Below are 20,001 nucleotides of genomic sequence, written 5' to 3' on the forward strand. Positions count from 1 at the left end.
CAGGCAGAGAAGGACCTGGGAGTGATGGTGGATAGTCGGCTGAATATGAGCCAGCAGTGTGCTCAGGTGGCCAAGAAGGCCAACGGCACCCTGGCTTGTATCAGGAACAGTGTGACCAGCAGGGCTAGGGAGGTGATCGTCCCCCTGTACTCGGCTCTGGTGAGGCCGCACCTCGAGTACTGTGTTCAGTTTTGGGCCCCTCGCTACAAGAAGGACATCGAGGTGCTTGAGTGGGTCCAGAGAAGGGCGATGAAGCTGGTGAGGGGCCTGGAGAACAAGTCCTACGAGGAGCAGCTGAGGGAGCTGGGCTTGTTCAGCCTGGAGAAGAGGAGGCTCAGGGGCGACCTTATCGCTCTCTACAGGTACCTCAAGGGAGGCTGTAGCGAGGTGGGGGTTGGTCTGTTCTCCCACGTGCCTGGTGACAGGACGAGGGGGAATGGGCTAAAGTTGAGCCAGGGGAGTTTTAGGTTAGATGTTAGGAAGAACTTCTTCACTGAAAGGGTTGTGAGGCACTGGAACAGGCTGCCCAGGGAAGTGGTGGAGTCACCATCCCTGGAAGTCTTCAAAAGACGTTTAGATGTAGAGCTTAGGGAAATGGTTTAGTGGGGACTGTTAGTGTTAGCTCAGAGGTTGGACTCGATGACCTTGAGGTCTCTTCCAACCTAGAAATTCTGTGATTCTGTGATTCTGTGATAGACCCTCAACAGCGAGTAATAGCCAAATGCAGAGAGAGCACAGGTGTGGGGGTGATGTACCCCTCCATCTCCCAGAGTCATAGTAGGTAGGATATGAAAAACTGCAAAAAACACCCTAATACATTTCCACTCTTTTCTGACTAGTAGGTAGCCTGATACAGACTGCAAGGGACACTGTAAAACGGGTATCTGTGGGCACTGTCAAGCCTGTGAGGAGGAGGAGGAGAGGAGCTCTGAACCAAAAACTGCCCTCTACTGCTGTCACCAGCAGGACAGCATTGTTCAGAAGCTACAGGAGCAGAAGGCAAAATGCCTCCTGCAGTATGGTTTTAAAGAGAAACTGGGATGTGATTTAGGTCTGCCACAGGAGTGGTGTTTTAGAAATTGTGGCTTGAGTGCTGCCACTTCTCCCAGCCAACAAAACAAGTGCTGCGTGATGGGCAGGATCCCAACCAGAAGCTTCCTTAAAACACTTTCCAGAGGCGTGCTGAGCTGATGGCGCTCTCTGCAGCCATGGCAAAATTATTCAAGAGATTTCCCTAAAAGCATATGGCACTGCCAGGTGAGATTGTAATATTAAGACTGTTCAACAGGCTGAGTAATATTAAACATGGTGCTGGAGTTTGGAGCAGTTTTTTTGAGAAAAAAAAAAATGAATGAATGAATGAATAGGATGGTTTTGCAGGTGGTAAATAGATTATTTAATTCCAGACAGCAGCGCCATGCTCAGCCTTTAGAGAAGAGCAAGCGATTTCACCTGAGCAGCCAGACTTGTGGTTGTCTGTCCTACTCACCGGGCACCACTCCTTTGATGTCACTTTCCGTGTTCATCCTGTTCTTGCGAGTGAGCTGAAAGATAAGTTCCTTGGACGCCTCAAACTGCTGCGTAGCCATCAGCCACCGGAGGGACTCTGGGAAAATACTTGAGAGATGGAAAACGCGTTAGGGTCACTTTCTTTCTAGAAGGCATCTTCCAGTCTGTTGAATTAACAAGGATGACGTTTCTCCTCAGTGCAAATGATATTGCTTTACTTCACCATCTGGAATTTGACAAATTTGTGCAATTTCTAGGAAGTTTCTAGGAAGTTTCTAGATTTTTTTTTCAAGTTCTGGCAGAGAAAGAAGTGATAGTGATTAGCTGCTCATTTAAATATGCATGAGCAATATTACTATTTTCAAAAAGCAGAAAAAAGCTTGTAAAATTAATAAAAAGGGCTCAGAATATGGAAAGTAGTGACATTCACTTTTACACTGATTGACAAATGATACAGGAACCATCCTATCACCTTGAAATAGGACGTATTAGAATTTTATAACATATTAGAGGAGTTCTGCCTACTAATACCATTGTGAAGGAGCAAGGAGAAGGAGGAAGCACTGCATGCAATAGACATTTGCTGCCAGGCAGGGAATAAATGAGTTGTGCAGTTAACGCAGGATAATTCAGACCACAGTAGGAAAATTTCTGACAGAAGTGATTTGAATTTCTCATGTAAAGACAGAGAGAGGAAAGAGAAAAATTACTTTCCAGGATTATAATGGAACATTTTATTTTTTTATATATGTTTAAACATCCAAAAATCTCCCCTATACACAGATTTTAAGGCATTCTTTTATACAGGTCAGTACTGTGTATGCCCCAGACAACATCCAGTTGCTGCTATAAAAGTTTCCCCTAGTAAAGGCAACATTATGCTAATTGAGTTGCCTTAAAAGCATACACATAGAGTTATAAAATAAAAAAGTTTACTTTTCATCTGCTTGTTTCCTTCAAATGCTGACATTCACCTGACTCTTCAGAGTAATTAACCATTATTCCCTGTTTTTTTTTTCCAGATAAGTACATTTTATTTTCATACAAAAGCAAAATAAATACGTAGATCTTAAACAAAATAGCCCCGCACTTGCATTAATACAGATACTTTCAGACTTGACTATAAGCATATTTTTCTTTCTTATCTAGGCCTCATTTTCACTCATCTAAGAGACCTTCCTAAGAACAAATTTTAAAACTAACTTTTAACTTCATATATACAATAAACCGCAAATTTCCTTCACAAAGTGCCAATCCTTGCTGCAGATGCTGCCTCAGTTCTTGTACTTTTAAGCAGTGGTGCAGTCAATGGTGCTGTTAGGGTGCTACCTTTAAAGGCTGATGCAATTTGGACTTCACCCTTAGCAAGAAATTAATCCTTGACAGAAAAAAAATATGTGTGTGTGTGTGTGTGCATGTCTATTTATACATGCCCATATATATATATATATATACCTGTCTGAATTTAAGAAGAGATTGGACTGTGAACTTAGGCACATGGTCTGAACTTTTGGGTAGACCTGTGCGGTGTCAAGAGTTGGACTTGATGATCCTTAAGGGTCCCTTCCAACTCAGGATATTCTATGATTCTATGATTCTATATTTATACATGCATACACATATATACATGTATACAATTATATTAAAAAAGAGGAAAGTCAGGTAGCCTGCGATCCAAAGGTTATTTGTCCTGTTATCCATACTCTGCTCTGGGTATGTGGTGGGTAAGTAGCAAGCAGTGAATTTTTTCCAGTTCTCTGTTCCTTTGCTTATAGCAAGTAAACATTTTAATCTAGTCAGCATTACCTTTAAAATTAATTACCTAGCCTGCTCTCAGTCTTACGTTTTTGTACTATCCTGTTCTTGCAAGCCTCTGCTGTGTTGTGCCACCACTGTGTGTCACTATTAAGACAAAAGCACAAAGTAAGATTTTTGAGAGGTTTATAAAGTTCTGGTGAAGACAGACCCAGTAGCACCAAGGTGGGAGCCTCCCATTTCTCTAGGGTAGGCAGCATCGGGCCTGGAGCCTCACGCTGGCAGAAGACCAGAAGAAACCAGGATGGGAGAAGTAACCTGTGGGAATGGTGCCATCATCCCAACACATGATAATTTGGGAGAAACCTAAGCAGGGAGGCTCAGGGCCAGCCACCTCACACACACGCAGTGTCCAAGGGTGCTGCTCATGAGCGGATGTGTGTTATATTTAGCTCGGCTAAGCCAGGCCGAAGGAACCAACAGTGACAACCCAGAACCACAGGGCAGGTTTAAGGGGAAAATTTAGCTGTGCAGCCACAACAGCTAGGCTGAGATGTGTCCTCTCAGGAGGCTTTTTCATCTTTAAAGGGGACACAACAGCCAGCAAATGACAACGTACAACTTTCAGCTCAATGGTTGAGCCATCTCCCAGGTCCCCACCACACCTCAGCACATAAAACCTATGTGAGCACCCCCAAATCCAGTGTTAGGGGCTTGTGTTGACTTGGACGTGACAGGAGGAAGCAATACTTACACCCAGTAGAGCAGCATCAGCAGGAAGGGGCAGATGATGACCGCCTGGAGGACCTGCCAGTCCCTGCAGAGGGCAGCCAGCCCCGGCATGAGGAACTGCCCCGCCATTTCGATGAAGCTCGCCACCATGGTGATCATGAACCGGTGCCCAGGAGGACAGAGCTCTATCCCTGAAACACAGAGCACATGCAGCTGCGTCAGGACCCCACCAGCAAAGGTGTCCACAGGTCTACTTCCCCCTGGCCAGGTGCCTAACTTCACAAAGGTTTCAGGGTCTTAACGTCCTTCATTTTAATAAAACAAATACATATGTAACACACATACATAGATTGATTTTAAAGGAAAATGGAGGGAAAAAGATAATTCATAGATTTGGAGTCAAGCCTTTTCATAATACCCAAAGACACTACGTGCCTTTCCAATCAATCTGCTGCTAGACAGAACATCACCACTCTCAGCAGGATACAGTCTCCCAACTCATATGGGATGCCACCTGCCCACAGCTGAATACACTGTGACTCAGCCAGTTTCAAGCTGGATTTTGCTGAGTGGGTTGTTCCTGGGTTTGCTTTTTGTTTTTGCAATACCTAATCTTGATCAACTTTCAAACAAGACAGCTTTCTATCTGTCTTATCCTGCCCTCCATCCTTTCTTCTGCTGTAGGGCAATTTACCACCATCACTGCTATCAGTTGTCTCAGCTGCTTTGTGACAAGTGAGTTCAGTAGACAAAAACTTCCTTAAACCACAAGTTCCGCCTATCTTTATTCAGTCTTCAGAAAATAAAATGAATTTATCAGAAAGGCAGCTTTTTTTTTTTTTTTTTTAATCTCCAGAAGAAACAGCAGTAAAATTGGACTGCCTTGTGCAAATACATTCCAACATAAATAATGTTTTTGCCAGTAGGAATACAATAGAACCCACTATTTCAAATTTCCCACTTGCCTACACTCACTTCTACAGATTAATAATCAAGCCCATAAACCTGCCACAAATGTTGTGCAGAACTTATCGGCATGCTGATACAGAAATGTAGGCTCATAAACGCTCATGATATGTTGCTGACAGCACTGTGGTGTTTTTCCTTGGGATGTTTCCTATGGTTGTTTTAAATTAAAATTTAATGGTTGTTAAAATTGTAATTGAAAAGCCATCAGACAATAGGAAGAGATGACAGCTGCTCATTCATTCACTCTCTCATCTGTAGCTTGTTCAGCATTTATCACTGTAACACAGATTTATATTAACTGACCAGGAACCAGCTTGCAGATCAAATATAGGATTAGACACCACATTTTTTTTTTTTCCTCCTTTTATTTTGGCCCATGACAAAAACCACTGATGGATTTTTGCCAATACAAAAGGAAAATGTGTCTGTTGTGAGCAGCCCCAATTTTCATTAGCTTAACCACAAACAGAGCAGCTTTGGGAAAGGAAGGGGGGAAAAATCCTCAAAGACTCTCACTTGGTATAAAAGGCTTTTACGTTTTAATTAGGAAAATGAGATTAAAGCACAGAGCTTCTTATGACATGAATATGGCTTCATTCTTACTAATGAAGGATCCCAAGCCTAGGCGATTTTTTTAATTCTATGCAGAGAGGTCACTTCCGTTTTATTTTCTAATCTGCAACTATGAAGTATTTCTGTTTGTTTTGCTAAGCCTTAAAGTTGCAGTTACTCATGCTCCAGTGTGCCTTCATTAAGTACAAGGACGAGTTTTGTTGCTATAGGAACAGGAAGCCTGCGTTAGGTAGGTAAGACTTTGACATCTCAGCTGCACTGCTTGGGGTAGTATGAGATGAAAAAAAATAACCGGGACAAGAACAACTTCTGGATGAAGTCAGAAAGAGGCATCAAAATAATAAAAGTATGTGGTTTTGAGTCACTGGTGCATAATACACATCACTCCATATGCAGCAGTCATTCACTGTATAGAAAGGAAGTCACTTTGGAGGCTGTTTCGCATCTGTTTTCTTTTCCAGATTATCACAGGCATATGATCACTTTTTGCCCTTTCCTCTAGAAAAGCCAAAGAATGAAAAAAAAAAAAAACAAAAAACAAAACAACAAACCCTGCTATAGCTGGGTGAGCGCAACTTTCAGCTGACCTCAGCAGGCGCTTCATGTATATGAAATATCACATCTCCTTATAAATGTTCTACATATGAGGACAGTCTAGCAACTTTCCAAAACCTTTAGCTTCAATTTGATATGATAAAATATTCAGCTTTGCGTTTTTTAGCAAGCATTTAGCAGTCAGGCTTGTTCCAGCTCTGCCCCAGGCCTAGCAAAGGCTTCCTGCACCCTGCTGATGCTCTCACTGGTGCCTCGATGTGCTTGGCCACCAGACCTCTGTGTCCACACCAGTTTTCACCCAGTTCACACGATCCATTACTGGCTCATGTACAATTGCTGCAGGACAGAAATCAACTTCATCCCTCTGTGGCTAAGCTGGCAAGAAAGCCCCATTTCTTTCCTTCAGCAGAAATGTTTTCTCCTCAATTACTTTGCTGAGCAGAGAGAGTCAAGTAAACCCTTGTCATACACACAAATCATGGAAACAACCATCAGCATCACAAACTCCTGGATATATCCAGCTGCTCCACTTGGAAAAAAATTGTGTGGGCAAGGAGACAGGCACAGAAAAGACCTTGCTTGCTTGCCCAGTACCTCTCTTCCTGAAGACAATTGCCTAACCCTATGTGTGGTGCAGACGTGATCCCCACGTGCCCCATGGACACGAGACACAAACCACAAGCCTCATTGCACAACACACAATCTGGTTGGGAAATGCAGAAGCTGAAAGTGTAGAAATCCTTCTTTGGGACTCTATCTTTGTGTCATTCCACTACAAAAATGATTGGGTCACTGTTCACCAGCCTTACAGCTCATAAATCTACTGCTGGGAGCCTCTGCATGAACCACGGGCATCTGACCAGGGCATCAAGCACTTCTGGTGGCTGTTTGGTTTAATTTAAGCAGAACCATTCAAGGTTTGTTGCATTGCACAGAGACTCATCCTGGCACTAAGGGAACAATACCAGGGCCAGTGAGAGTGAGCAGATGAGCAGGTACCAAAGGGATGGGCAGAGCATGGCACTGGCACGTGCCCATTGTGCCAATCACGCCCCATCTGTGATTTCAATCAAGTAACGAAAGCAGGATGGAAAAAAACCAACAAAAAGGTATCAAGAAGTTGCAAGGAACATGACTGCACCCAAAACTGAAAACGCAAAATTGGTTTGCTGCTTGCCTAGAACAGCCTTGGGGATGCGATGAGGACTCAGCAGCCACTGCCTCGTGTCGCCTGTGTCACAAAAACCATGTAGACACACACGTATTGGTACTTGTGAGTGCATAGATGTGAGAGCATAAACAAATGAAATATATGAGGGAATGAGTGGTTGTGCAAAATCTTCCCACTCACAGACTTGGGAAAAAAAATCACTTTGTCCCGAAAGATCTCTCGCTGAGTTATTCAGAAATCCCATAGGAAATCATTTCAGATACTAGCCAAGGGAATAAGAACCACAGCAGCAACATTGGCTGCTCTCAGTGACAAAGGCCAAGCTCAAGAAAAAGATGTTCAAAACAACATTTTTTAGTGTACTAAGAGGTCAGACTTCAGAGCACTCAGGGCTCCTCTGCCATACATACATGCCCTCATACACTGTCCTTTTCCAGCACTGCAGCGATGGCCCTGCCTGGCCCCTAGCAGAGCCACATGCACCCCTGGGATGTGTTAAACCTTTTAGGTAGTGGGGCTTTTCCCTCTGCACCTGGAGGGTTCCCACTTGATGCTCCCCACAATTCCCAATGGGAACAACCTTGGAGATGTCCTAGTCTGGCTTCCCTGACCGGTGCAGAGCCAGCCCTTGGGTGGCAGAGAAGCCAAGTTTCATGGAAAGAAAGGCACCGATGGACCGACAGGGCAGAGCTTGGTCAGGCTTTCTGACCACCCAGCTTTAACCACCAGGTTGTCAGGGCATCCTCTTGCACCTTAGGTGAATGGAGAGCTCAACAGAGGTTTCCAACCTGCAGCGTTTTCCAAACGTGTCTAAAAAGCACAGTAAGTAGTATTTAGGGCCTGGCAGACTATATACTGAGAGCAACATTGTCATGCACAAATCCTCACCTGATCCACACTGCATATTACGTGACAACAGCGGCAAGGCTGGAATAAAATGTTCTTGACAGACCAAACCGAAGAGACAACTGGAAATGAGAGCTTTGCTATTTCTCAGCAGCCACAGCATGCCACCGGAGACAGGCAGATAAGACCTACCAACCAGGTTTTGTAATATCAAAATTACTTTTCTTTAAACAGGATTCATTTTCTCCCTCTCACACACAAAACCCACTGCATTTCGCCTGCTATGCAGCCCTTTGGGATTTTTGTTAAAAAGAAGGGAAAAGCAGATTCATTGCACGGACCAAATGAAGTGCTGAGAGGCCCTTCTGCAAATGCATCTGCGGTTTTACCAAGAAGAGGTTGTGCATAAACATCCATGAATTAATTCCCTACAATTGTCCAGTACTTGAACCAACGCATGCTGTTTAAGTCATTTAATCTGGAGGCCAGTGCGTCTGGAAGAGCTCTGGGAGCGGAGCAGACACTAAGATGTTTCTGGAGTGCTGCTGTAGGCAGATGAGGTATGGCACATCTCAGACCTGCGTTTTTCAGAGCATCTGCAGAGAGCCATTAGTCCTGAAAGCTCCCACTTCTCTTCTTCTTTTTAATAGTTTTTGGAAACATAAGGATAACTTGCAAAAGGAACCAGGGCTCTAGCTTGTTCCACACCAAAATTAATTGCCCCCTCCAACAGCTCACCAAAAAGCCTCATTTTTTTGGAAGAGGACAGTGCTCCAGCACACATCCCTGTGTGGCTGACAAGGTTTTACAAAGCTGAGGGGCTGGCAGCTCAGGCTGGGGCACAGATGAGAGGAGAGAGCTAATGGGGAGCCTCTGCAGAGGAGATGGACACACGGACGAGTGACTGGGGAGGAAGGACTGCAGTAACATCGGGCTGACATCAGCTTGTGCCGCCACAGGTATGGCTCAAAACCTGCTTAGCCCAGCTCCTTCAGACCCTGTTGGGTGGGCTGCGAAGGGATTAAGGGCCACATCTCATCCTTTCTTACTTGGTCTCACCCTTGTGTGCTGGTAGCAGACCGTTTGCTTCAGATTTCAGAAGCCTTCTGGTTTGTCCTCAGAGGCTGACATTTATTCTCACAGGATATTTGCACAATGAAGAATAGCAAAGACTTACTTTAAAAAAAAAAAAAAAAAGTAATTTGCAAATAATATATCAAGAGGGAAAAGAGGTTAAATCCCACTGCCTGAGCAACTCTCTAGCATTCACTCACTCATCTTCAGTCCCAAAACACAAAGCAATTCTTGCAATGCGGTCCAAGCACTAGCTACAACAGAAACCACAAGCTAGCTGCTTTCTGTGCCTTTGCAGTTTTCTCTCCCCCCTCCCAGTTTCAGGCTATGAGCTGCCAAGACTGTAATTATATAGGATTATCCCCTGGAGAAAACAGCCAGGGCAAAGCACCTGAAGTCTGGGCTGCAGCCTTCCCACTGAGGGGGGGAGGAGACGAACTGACTCCAGATTCATTTTCATGGTTATAGTTCTAAAAATGCTACCAGAAAGAGGAAAAAAAATCACAATTTTTGGCAGTTTCTACCCTGTTACTATATACCCAACACTCCCTCCAAGGGCTCTCAGGTTGCAAGCCCTACCCCAAAAAGGGAAGAAAACAATTGCAGTTGCACAAAGCCCTGGCACATCAGCCAGCCAGAGGAAAGCACAGGTAATATGGTATTAGGTGTAAAATGCAGGACACCAGAAATCACTGATGATGGTAGCATCCTAATGCACCAGAGCTGCGTGTGCCTCTCAGAGCCAGGAGCTGCCTGGCTCGGTCAGGAGTAAATATGAGTTTTTTGCATTTGAAGCACAATGCTAGGGCTCTGTGTATCAACAGAGCACAGGAGGAGAGGAAAAAAACATCCCAGAGCACTTGGTTTCTGAGCTGCTCAGCACTTCCAGCATGTCCCACCATGGCTCTGCTCCCTGAGTAGTCAGTCCTCAGTGATCCTGCTGGGGGGGAATAAATAAAATAAATAAAATCCAGCTAATACCTGCCTATATATCCAAATTTCCAGCAGGTTACCAGGCTCAAACTTGCAAGCTCTGCCAGCCTCAGCCAAGGGCTAAGGCCACTCCTTGCCTCCATCAGCACACTCCTAATCCAGCATGGGCTGAAGTGGCACAGGTTAAGCCTGAGTGTGCTCCCGGCTCCGCATAGACACTGAGCTTTCTCTCGGTCGTTTCTGCTGTCACCAGAAGCAGCTGAGGAAGCACTGTGTGTAAATACAGTTTATTAAGGAACAGCAAATAGAGCAGCATGAGGAAGGAAAGGTTATCACATGCACCGCAATCAGCCAATTCATGTATACAAACGACAGAGATGGAGTGAAAGGAAAGGAAAAATCTAATTTCCTCTCTGGAGAAATCCAATCTGTTGTCAAGCAAGGACAGCAGTAATAGACTAAACCTCCAACGACCCAACAGCACAGCAGGACAAAACTTATTCTAAAATACAGCTGTGATAGGACATGGGTGCTCCTTGGAAGGTACTTTTCTACACATAGTAGGTTTGGGGAGGGTTTCTTTTAAACACACACTAGCCCACCACTTACACCTAATTAATGTTTTTAACATGTGTCAAACCAGTCACCCATGCGCTGACACGGCCTGGGGTGACAGATGCCCCAGTGACACCTTGGTAGCACCCCCTGCCCTGACCAGTACAGCTGCCTGCTGCCTACCAGACCGAGCTATGAGATAAGTCAATATCTCATCCGAACAGGTGTCTTTCTCACCAAAACCACACCATGGGTTCAGCTGGTGTATGTGCACCAGGCCTGGTCTACAACCACAGGCTCACTGCCAGGCCTCGGCTAGCTCAAGGGCTGCAACACGAACTGAGATTTGCAGCATCAAACAAGCAAGCACGACACCACCTCTTGTCCAAAAACCAGCCCAAACCACAAGGCACATTACTCTGCTTTTCCTGAATCTCCCCTGTAAGAGAAAAAAGGTGATACGATTTCGGGAGGAGCCCTCCTTCCAGCTGCAGCCCACTTTTGGCTGCCCGCAGCAGCAGTGATGCTGCACCAAGATGTTGCTTGCAAGGCAAACTCCCAAAGCAGGCCACACAGGATACCTTCAACACACCACGCTGCCTTTTATTACACCAGACAATGAAACCAAACAAATGTTAAATCATGTTTTTGGCACTGCCAGAATAGTTGCTGTCTATCCTGCTTCCAGAGGAACACAGCCCTGCAGCAGCATGGAGCCAGCACTGGTTTTTGGTGACAGTTCCTGTGTGTGAACAATGGCGTTAGGGAATAAAATCCAGAGGATGGCCCTGGAAACCACAACAGCAGTGACAAAGGGTGTGAGAAACTGGTAGATACAGAACACGCTGATTTCAGAATACAGGTGACTTAATTTAAATGTGATTGCAACAGTGATTAAAAAAGCTTACATGTATATAGGAGATAAGCCTTCATATACATTAACTACCTATAAAAACAATTGTTTTCCACCTCCAGTCTATAACTTCCTATTTCCCCCCACCCCAGCCTCTCCAAAACCATGCCAAGATCGTGTTTTTATTTGTGTGCCAGACTAAGATTGTATGGAAATACATTTCATTATTCCTTGTTCCAAAAAGGTGCCTTGCTCTAAAGGAAACACACAGCTGATCACACGAATATTTTGCAAACCTAACACCTCTGCTGTTCACAACAGCTGGCCCCTTTTCTCTTGGCAGGATCTAAATCACAATTGGCGTCTTCTTGACGGGAATGAATGAGAGCAGCTGAAACAAAAGCCACAGTGCAAGAAGCATCAGAGGAGCTCATTTTCTTTTATGCTTCAGATGAAAGGATTCTGCATCTGTATTTGTCAGAAAATTTCAACAATATTGTAGCCACTTAAAATAAGAGGAGAGAAGAAATTCAATAGATGCAGATCTGCATGGCAATCTCTTAATTAACCAAGTGGCAAATAAATTGCCAACAGCAGCTGTTTCTAAATCTCAGTTCGCAACCTCCAGGCAGATGACAGTCCCCAAGAAGACGAGCATGAAAAAGTAAACCCAAAACAAGGTGTTAGGCATTTACTAAACATTTCTGAGCTCACCAAGGCAATAGGGCAGCGAGGGGCAGTGCCCAGCAGCCCCACTTGGGAGATGCTTCCTGCAGCCCCTCTAGGGGCTAGGCAGCCAATTCAGCCAAAAGCATTTAGTAAGCACGTTTGTGAGAGGCTGTCGCACGCTCTGCCCCTGGGGTATCCTTGTTTTTAAAGATTTATGCCACCAGGCACTCTGCTCAGTTGTCTCGTAAACACCGTGAAGGAGAAACTCTGGAGATTCAGAGCCAATAAGCCATTGTATTTCGGGAGCTTTCATCACGGCGCCCATCTGCTGGAGAAGGAAGGGCTGTTCAGACTAGCAGGTGACTTTTGCATTAGATAGTGCTCTGGGATTCAGCACGAAAACTGACACAGACCTGGGAAATGCAGAGACAGGGATACTGAATGAAAACACCCATGCAGTAAGCGAGGAACATGCCGAACAATATGCAAACCACAGCACCAGGAATCAGTGCAAGCAGGATGGCCTCTGGTCACACCTCCTCTAATTTCAACCCCATGACAATATAAAAAGTGAGGCAATGAACCTTTAGTAGTATCCATGGCTAGCAAATTCCTGTTGATACAGAATTGGCCAATGCACAGTTGGAAGATGTGTGGGTATTGGTTTTCCTCTTCCATTTTCCAGCTAGCTTTTATATTCCACATAACACACCCAAGAGGGAGCAGAACAAACAAAAAAACAACACATCCCCCCCAAAAACAAGCTTTCAATAACAAAAAAGGAAATGAAACCAAAAAGCCTTTGTAAGGGAAAAAGAAGTTCCTGCATTATATTCTTCGCAGCAGCCTTGAAAGGCCATTTGGTGGATCTTGCAATGGCACAAGCAGACAAACTGCAGCACATTGAGAGAGCTCTTTCACAGTTTTTTCGAGGATTCGTCTTGAAAGAGACAAGAGGACAAATTCACTTTTTTTTGCATGACTTTAGCAGAGGGTCACTGGGTTAACTTGGGAGGGCAGCATCTCGTTGCACACACAGAGTTTAGTACAGTGGAACATCTCTCACATTCCTACCGTCATGTATAGAATTAAAGACTTCAGATTTTCAACTTGGATTTAGATTCAAATTTCTTCCTTGCTAAATTTACAAACACCACCTGTGAACAGCTTTTTTTTTTTTTTTTTTTTTTTTTTTTTCCTGAAGAACCATAATCCTTCAAATTGGTAAAATTTGACTTGAGGGTGAAGAACAATGAAAGACCTGCTAGCATTACAATTGCTGTGCTAGGTATGCCCACGCAATACCAAAACAGACCATCCAAAACCATCTGCCGGGATCTGAAGTTTTCCCAGGATGGGATCCCTGAAAAATACATGAGTTTTTCCAACACTCCATACAGACTTACAAGCCAAGCAGACTTGCTCTAGAAGGGTAAAATACCAATATAGCCTGATAAAACTCTGGTAAGAGCTAAATATTTCTGCTCAACAGATGGCATAACCTCTTCATTTCCTATTGATTTGCAATAACTTTGAAAATGAGAAAACTCACATTCCTTAATATCCTCCTTTCGTGGAGGTTGGTAAGTATGCTGGGGAAAAAAGTGACCTTCCTGCAGAGGATGCTCGTCCTCGCCAGTGAAAGACCTCTTTCAGCAAAACCCTGCCACTTGCAGAAGAGTTTGAAATACGGCAACACTTGGTGATTTGTTCCAAATAAAACCAGAACGAATTGCTTAAGCAATTAATAACACAATGTTTAAAAGAAACTGAACTCCCTGGCAAGGATCCAACTGCATTTCATGGAAGCGGGTTTCACTTGCTCTGATAACACGACTCAACTTTGTACACATCACCACTGTGACTAAAACTATGAAGATGCATACCTGCACTGCCTCGGCCCTGCGGAGATCAATATTTAACCTCTTCCTTACCGATTCCCAAGCATTTGTCTATGTGACTCGTAGGTTTCGAAGGGTAGGTCCAACTGAGTGGTGCTTCTCTATCTGTGCCCATGCAAGGTCAAAGGCAAAGCAAGAAGTGGGTAGAGGCAGAGAGTTGCCTCCTATGCAGGAAACGCCAGCAATCCACAGCACGTGGTCCTGGACATCACCTGATGAGGGTCCAGTTTCAGGTACATCAGGAAAAAAAAAAACACATTTACCACCCTCCTGTAGCAATAGAGAAGAAAGGCAGGGGAGACAGAGAACAAAAGCAGAGGAAATTTGAACTGCTCCTCCGCCTTGCTGAGCGATGTTTCTAATCAGAAGTTGAATAAAGAAAAAAAAAACAGAAGACATTTGGAAATGCTGTAAACCCTTCAGCTATGAAAGACATGTGGAGAGTGCTGCCAAAGAGCAGCCGTATTTATTATACTGAACTCCGGTGCTTGCGCAACGAAGGGTAAAGCTCAGAGGGCTGTATAATTGGGATGCTTCTTGAATTCTGAGCTGAGGGCAAAAATAAGTAAGTAAATGAGAAGGAGTAACATGAGAGAGTCATGAAAATAAATAAATAAAGAGCAGAGCTGTTTAGAACTACGGGTCCTGAACAATAATAAAAAAAAATCCTAAGTTGCAAACCAAAAGCTTCTACCACAGACCTAAGAGGGATAGGCATGCTATGCTATTTATGAACTAAAGGAAGAAAAATAGCTTTATAATTTTTCATTTTAGTCCTCACTACTTGAAGCACAGTCTTAAAAGGAAGAGCTTTTTGCCTGCTTCAGGTCTGAGGGCTTAGAAGAACCTCTTAACCACGAGGTCTAGGATTGGAGCAGGCGTGCTAAAATTCAACAGCTTAGACTGTGCACACGTGGGTTGAAGACTACAGTCTTGACACATCTGAGCCTGCTACTGAGCGTAACCAGAAGAAACCACATGCCAAAAGCACGAGGCCTGTGGATCCCACGGGGAGGGCAGGGATGGAGGTGACCACCAGCCTGCTGAGGTCTGCCCACCCTTCCCACCAGGGACTGGCTGGACCCCCCCAAAAAGCCCCTGCATGAGGCTGTAGGGAAATGTAAAGCAAGTGAAAGTCTCTTTACACTTCCCTCCTCATAAGTCTCTTTACACTTCCCTCCTCATTTGCACAATGCTTCCAGATGTCCTGCAGTACTGCAGGCCTCCCAGCCAGGCACTGGCCTTTTACTAGGGTATTTTTAAGCTCAGGTTTCTAAGAACAGGAGCTTCTGTTACTGCCACTGTTTCCTTATTTTAAAGGATCTTCCTATATGGTTAAGCCACGATAAAACACCTAAATTCTAGAAAACCATCCAATAAATAACACTTCAGTCAAGCTGCTTCTTCAGTCTCTTCCTCACATCTATAGTTTCACCAGATGTTCCATATGGAAGGAGGAATGCCAGTTCTACCAAGAGCAAGAATAGATGGAAGTAAACAACACGAAAAAAGTTTCTAAATAAAACTACTTCTTTTTCTGCTTTTGTCCAAAGGAGAGGAAATGTCTGGTGTTCCTAAATGCTGGATGACAAAACATCCTGAGCCACAGGTGAGCACAAGGTGCCAGGCATCGGCTTTGCAGCATGCAGCCTGCTGGAGTCTGAAAGGGAGCTGGCTTTCAAAGGGTTACTTGGTGCTGCACTCTCTATATATGTATATATATACACATATATGTATAAATATATATATATATATAACATTTACAACCATGCCTGAATAGGCCAGAATTCACCTGTGAAAGAAACACAGGACTCCACAGCACTCATTTCAGTGCAGAAAAAGATGTCCATCAGTCTGGGTATACAGGTAATATCTGTAAGCAAAGAACAAGCTCCACAAGCTTCTCTCATCCTGAAATTTCATCTGGTTTAATCTGAGTTGATGTCAAGTGCCCTGATGCAGGCCTAAGACTTTACAGCTATACTAAAACCCAGCAGCCTCCTACATCTGAGGAGGCAAGCAACATCATCTAACTCTGGACATTACAGATAGTTGCATCTTCCAGTGTTCACTGTGTGATGGCAAATTGCCAGTAAACACACAGGCAAACAACCTGCAAAAGTTTCACTGCCATCAATGGATTTCCCTTACCCTCGAATGCAGGCAACACACTCCTGTGCCTTTACTCCTATGGAGTTAAACTGTAGGTACAGGCTTCTCCATGAGTTGGATTTTCCTTTAACCTGTCCAGAAGCTGTTGCTCAGATCATTTTGCAACTGGCATAGCCACCTATAAATAACCTGGCCACAACACAGCCATGTACTCACGTGCATTTGATTAAAATAAACTCATCTAAGAGGGTGGCCACCTTTGAAATCGAAAAAAATGGACACAGGAAGGCTAAGGATTTACACGCATGAAAATTGCAGAGCTAGTTACCACTGGAGTGCCACTGCCATTGCTGCGCTGCTGTCACCAGCAACTCTTCTGCATAACCACAAAAATCAAAGCAGAAGCAACTGTGATGACAGATTTTGTTGTTGTTGTTGTTGTTTTGGATGGGCTGGTGGAATTGAGGAAAGGATTGAGAAAGAAAATAAATAAAAATCAAACCATCATCCAGGTATGAGCCTAGCCACATCAACACATTTATTATTGCAGCTACGACTTACAAAAAGCAATATGCAAGCTCCTAAAAGGAGAAGGCAAACAAGTAGCACAGAAACTGAACAAGGCAAATTGTTCATTGAAAAAAAAAAAAAAAAAATGCCTGCAGTGTAGATACCAAGATAATGATGCAACTGGTTTCCAACACTACTGAGCTCCTCAGAAGCAACACAGCTTGGCGTCGAGTGACGACACAAGCCTACTGCTTTTCTCCGCTGCACCCCTGTGCTTGGGGCTGCTTCCCAATTACAGCCAATTTCTGAACTCCAGATATGAGAAAATTGGAAATGCTGATACAGACAGGCCCGCAGGGTTTTTGACGGTTTTAATATTGACCTGGCTGGCTGGTGGAGAATCATCTGCAAACAGTGGCGCAGATTAAGATCAGAAGCGTGGTAGCAACTTCATTTCAAAATCCTCCTGCAGAACAGGAAAACTCCCCATGCAGTCCACCACACAAAAGAGAGGAGGCAGCAAAATATATCCAAGTTCTGTGCAAAGAAGGAAAAGTGCAGACGCACAAGCCTTGCACTGATTTATTATTGGCTTGTCAGTAGCTAGCATACAAAACCAACTATCCAAGCACCAGCTGTATTTTTCATTTCAACAATCATTGCACATCCTTCCTAAAAGATACAAAGATTCAAAGCTGATTTTTCCATTTTAGCTAAGGTCTGCACAAGCATAACAAAAAAGGAAACAGATGTTGAGGGGTTAAGGAAAAAAAAAAAAAAAAAAAAGAAGAAGAAAATGCTTTTTGTATCCTTTCCCTCACCAAAACATGAATAATGTAACAGAGGTCAATGTATTCAGGCACAGGTCCTAAACGCATCAATTGTAAACTTAGTTGTTTGGAAAAAACAGATTAAAGATATTTTGAGATACAGACAGAATAAATAACAATGCTTGGAATTGGTGCTTCTAAGAACATCTTCGTGCTGTATATCCACACTGAACAATTTATAAGAGATTTAAAGCTCTAGGTCTAACCATTAATTTTCATACATCATATCTGATTCACTTGCCTATTAAAAGGATTTTCCCTTCTCTGCAGTATTCATTAACCTCCTAGAAACATTCGTAGAAAGCACAGTTTATTTCAGGAAAGAATAGGAAATCATTATTACAAAGAAATTTGAACTTATTATTCAAGACAAACAGAACAGAACAGCAGATAATGGGACATCACAGGTCAACATCAGAAGAACTGTTCTGGACATTCTTGACAGGACCATTGGTACTACGTTGAAAGAATATGGCACAGCAGCAGGAAACCAACATTTTCAACCAAAAAACGTATTTCAAGAAGGAAGCCTTACACTGAAAACACTCCCGTAGCCCAAGAAACAAGTTCTCTTAGATCTGATGCTTAGTTCGGTTTCCACTTTGTGGCTGACCTCCTACTTCCACAAAACACGCTGCATGCTGAAGCAGCCCCATAGATATTTGTGCTACCAGAAACACTGCCATGTACAGCAGACAAGGCTTAACCAAAGCAAGAGCACCATGCGTAGCTCACCACAGAACATGTTTCTCTTGGTTACACCTCGCACCAACAGGTGTTGCCACTGAAGAGAAAAAGGTTGCTCTGTCCCGGCCTCTTCCTGCCATGGTTTCACACACAAACCACTCAGTGACTGTGGGCTGCAACATGTGCAGTGAGTTAATATTTACCCCTATTTATACCACATCGCTCTTATCACCAAAGGATCCGAACACAAAATGTACTGCCTCTCAAAACATGCAGGAATTGTTTCACCTCTGCTTGCAGGCCAGAGGTTTCTCGTATAGGTTTAAACAGCTCTGTAGAAATCCACGCAATGCTTTACTCCAGCTCAAGAAAGCAGCAAAACTAATCCTTGCTCCGAAACGCAATGGGGAACTTGCCTAGGTAGGAACGTGATATCTGCATATCTGCAGGGCTCTTTCACCATGAAGTGATCTGGGTTTCTCTTCTATGCCTTGGCAGAACATGGGTGGGTTGGAAGGAAAGAGTAGTTCATTTTCATTTCCTGACCTTTGTCTCAAAAGCAGGGCAACTATAACTGGCCCCTGAATCCTGGAAATAATTTGTAATGTTTCAGAATAAAGAGAAGCTGCATTTGCTTCAGAACCCAGTATCATAACATAGTCAACATGCATTGCTGTCTTTCTCCAAAAACCTGGCTAACTAAGAGTATCACATCTTTGAAAGATTCATAAGCTGGGTCTTACAACACCCCCAAGCAATCTTTCTGCAGTTTGAATGGTTACAAACTGATTTTTTTAAAACAAACAAACAAACAAACAAACAAACAAACAAAGACTATTTGAGACATTATTTCATTCTGAACCCGACAGAATGAAAATATCATGTTGATCAAAAACACGGCTGAAAACAGATGGCTGCAAATTCATCTGAAGCATGGTCAACACCTTGCTCTCACCAGTGCTATTTGCTGCTGGAAAACCAACACTAGTGGATCCCCTTTTCTGGGAAGTGGAGGTCATTTCTTCCACTTGAGTAAACTCCCACTCATTCATATATTTTTTGTTTTTCAAGGAAAATAGAAAAATAACATGGCATTTAAGATTATAAAATATTCTTTTTTTTTCATTAAACAAAATAAAATCACACGTGAAACTACGAGGTAGGCCAGGCAATGAAATAAGACTTGAAGTTGGCAGTCTGTGGTTCCCAGCACGCTCCCAGCTGGCTGTGTAGCCCCAAGGACAATGTCTGTCACCAGCAGGCATAGCAGGGGGACAGTGGCCACTGTCAGAGGCCTCTCTGAGAGGCCACTGAGTCTCCTTTGAACTGGGATAGCTGTTTGAAGGAATAAGGTCCTCCTAAGTCTCATAAGCAAACAGAGGTAACTGACAAAAGAGACAGAGCTTGAAGAGTGATTATTTTTTTTTCTCCTCAGGAAGCAGACAGAGCGTGTCTTCTGCATGGGAAATCAGGGAACACAAGTTGGTGCCACGTGAGAATTCAGACATTTCTCTTCCTAACGAGCTTCCTTGGAGACACTAACCAAAACACACGTTTTGCCTATTTCTCTGCTGCAGTGGTACTTACTTTTACAGGCAGGCAGCGTGCCAGGCCCCTGCACCAAGCAGATGCAGAGTGAGCAGAGGGAAGCATCCTCACCCGGAGACCACAGCCTTCCCTCCCAGAGGAGCTGCATCCCAAGCAGCCCAGCACCCATCTCCTTCTCGTGGCCGAACCCACCCACCCCAGACATTTCTGGCTTTCTAC

The 20,001-nt window shown here is 43.9% G+C and overlaps 1 protein-coding gene across 5 annotated transcripts in view; it reads right to left on the bottom strand.

Annotated features, from left to right (window-relative positions):
- SLC22A23 (solute carrier family 22 member 23) overlaps positions 1 to 20,001 on the bottom strand; it is a 96,759-nt gene that overhangs the window by 24,556 nt on the left and 52,202 nt on the right. For all 5 annotated transcript variants that reach the window (XM_084509832.1, XM_084509833.1, XM_084509836.1 and 2 more), the window contains exons 4-5: positions 4,019 to 4,187; positions 1,490 to 1,617 (exon numbers count right to left, since the gene is read on the bottom strand). In XM_084509832.1, coding sequence (XP_084365958.1) covers positions 1,490 to 1,617; positions 4,019 to 4,187 — 297 coding nt within the window. The remainder of the gene's footprint in view (positions 1 to 1,489; positions 1,618 to 4,018; positions 4,188 to 20,001) is intronic.

Source organism: Aythya ferina (assembly GCF_964211825.1).
Source record: "Aythya ferina genome assembly, chromosome: 2".
NCBI classification, from domain to species: Eukaryota; Metazoa; Chordata; class Aves; order Anseriformes; family Anatidae; genus Aythya; species Aythya ferina.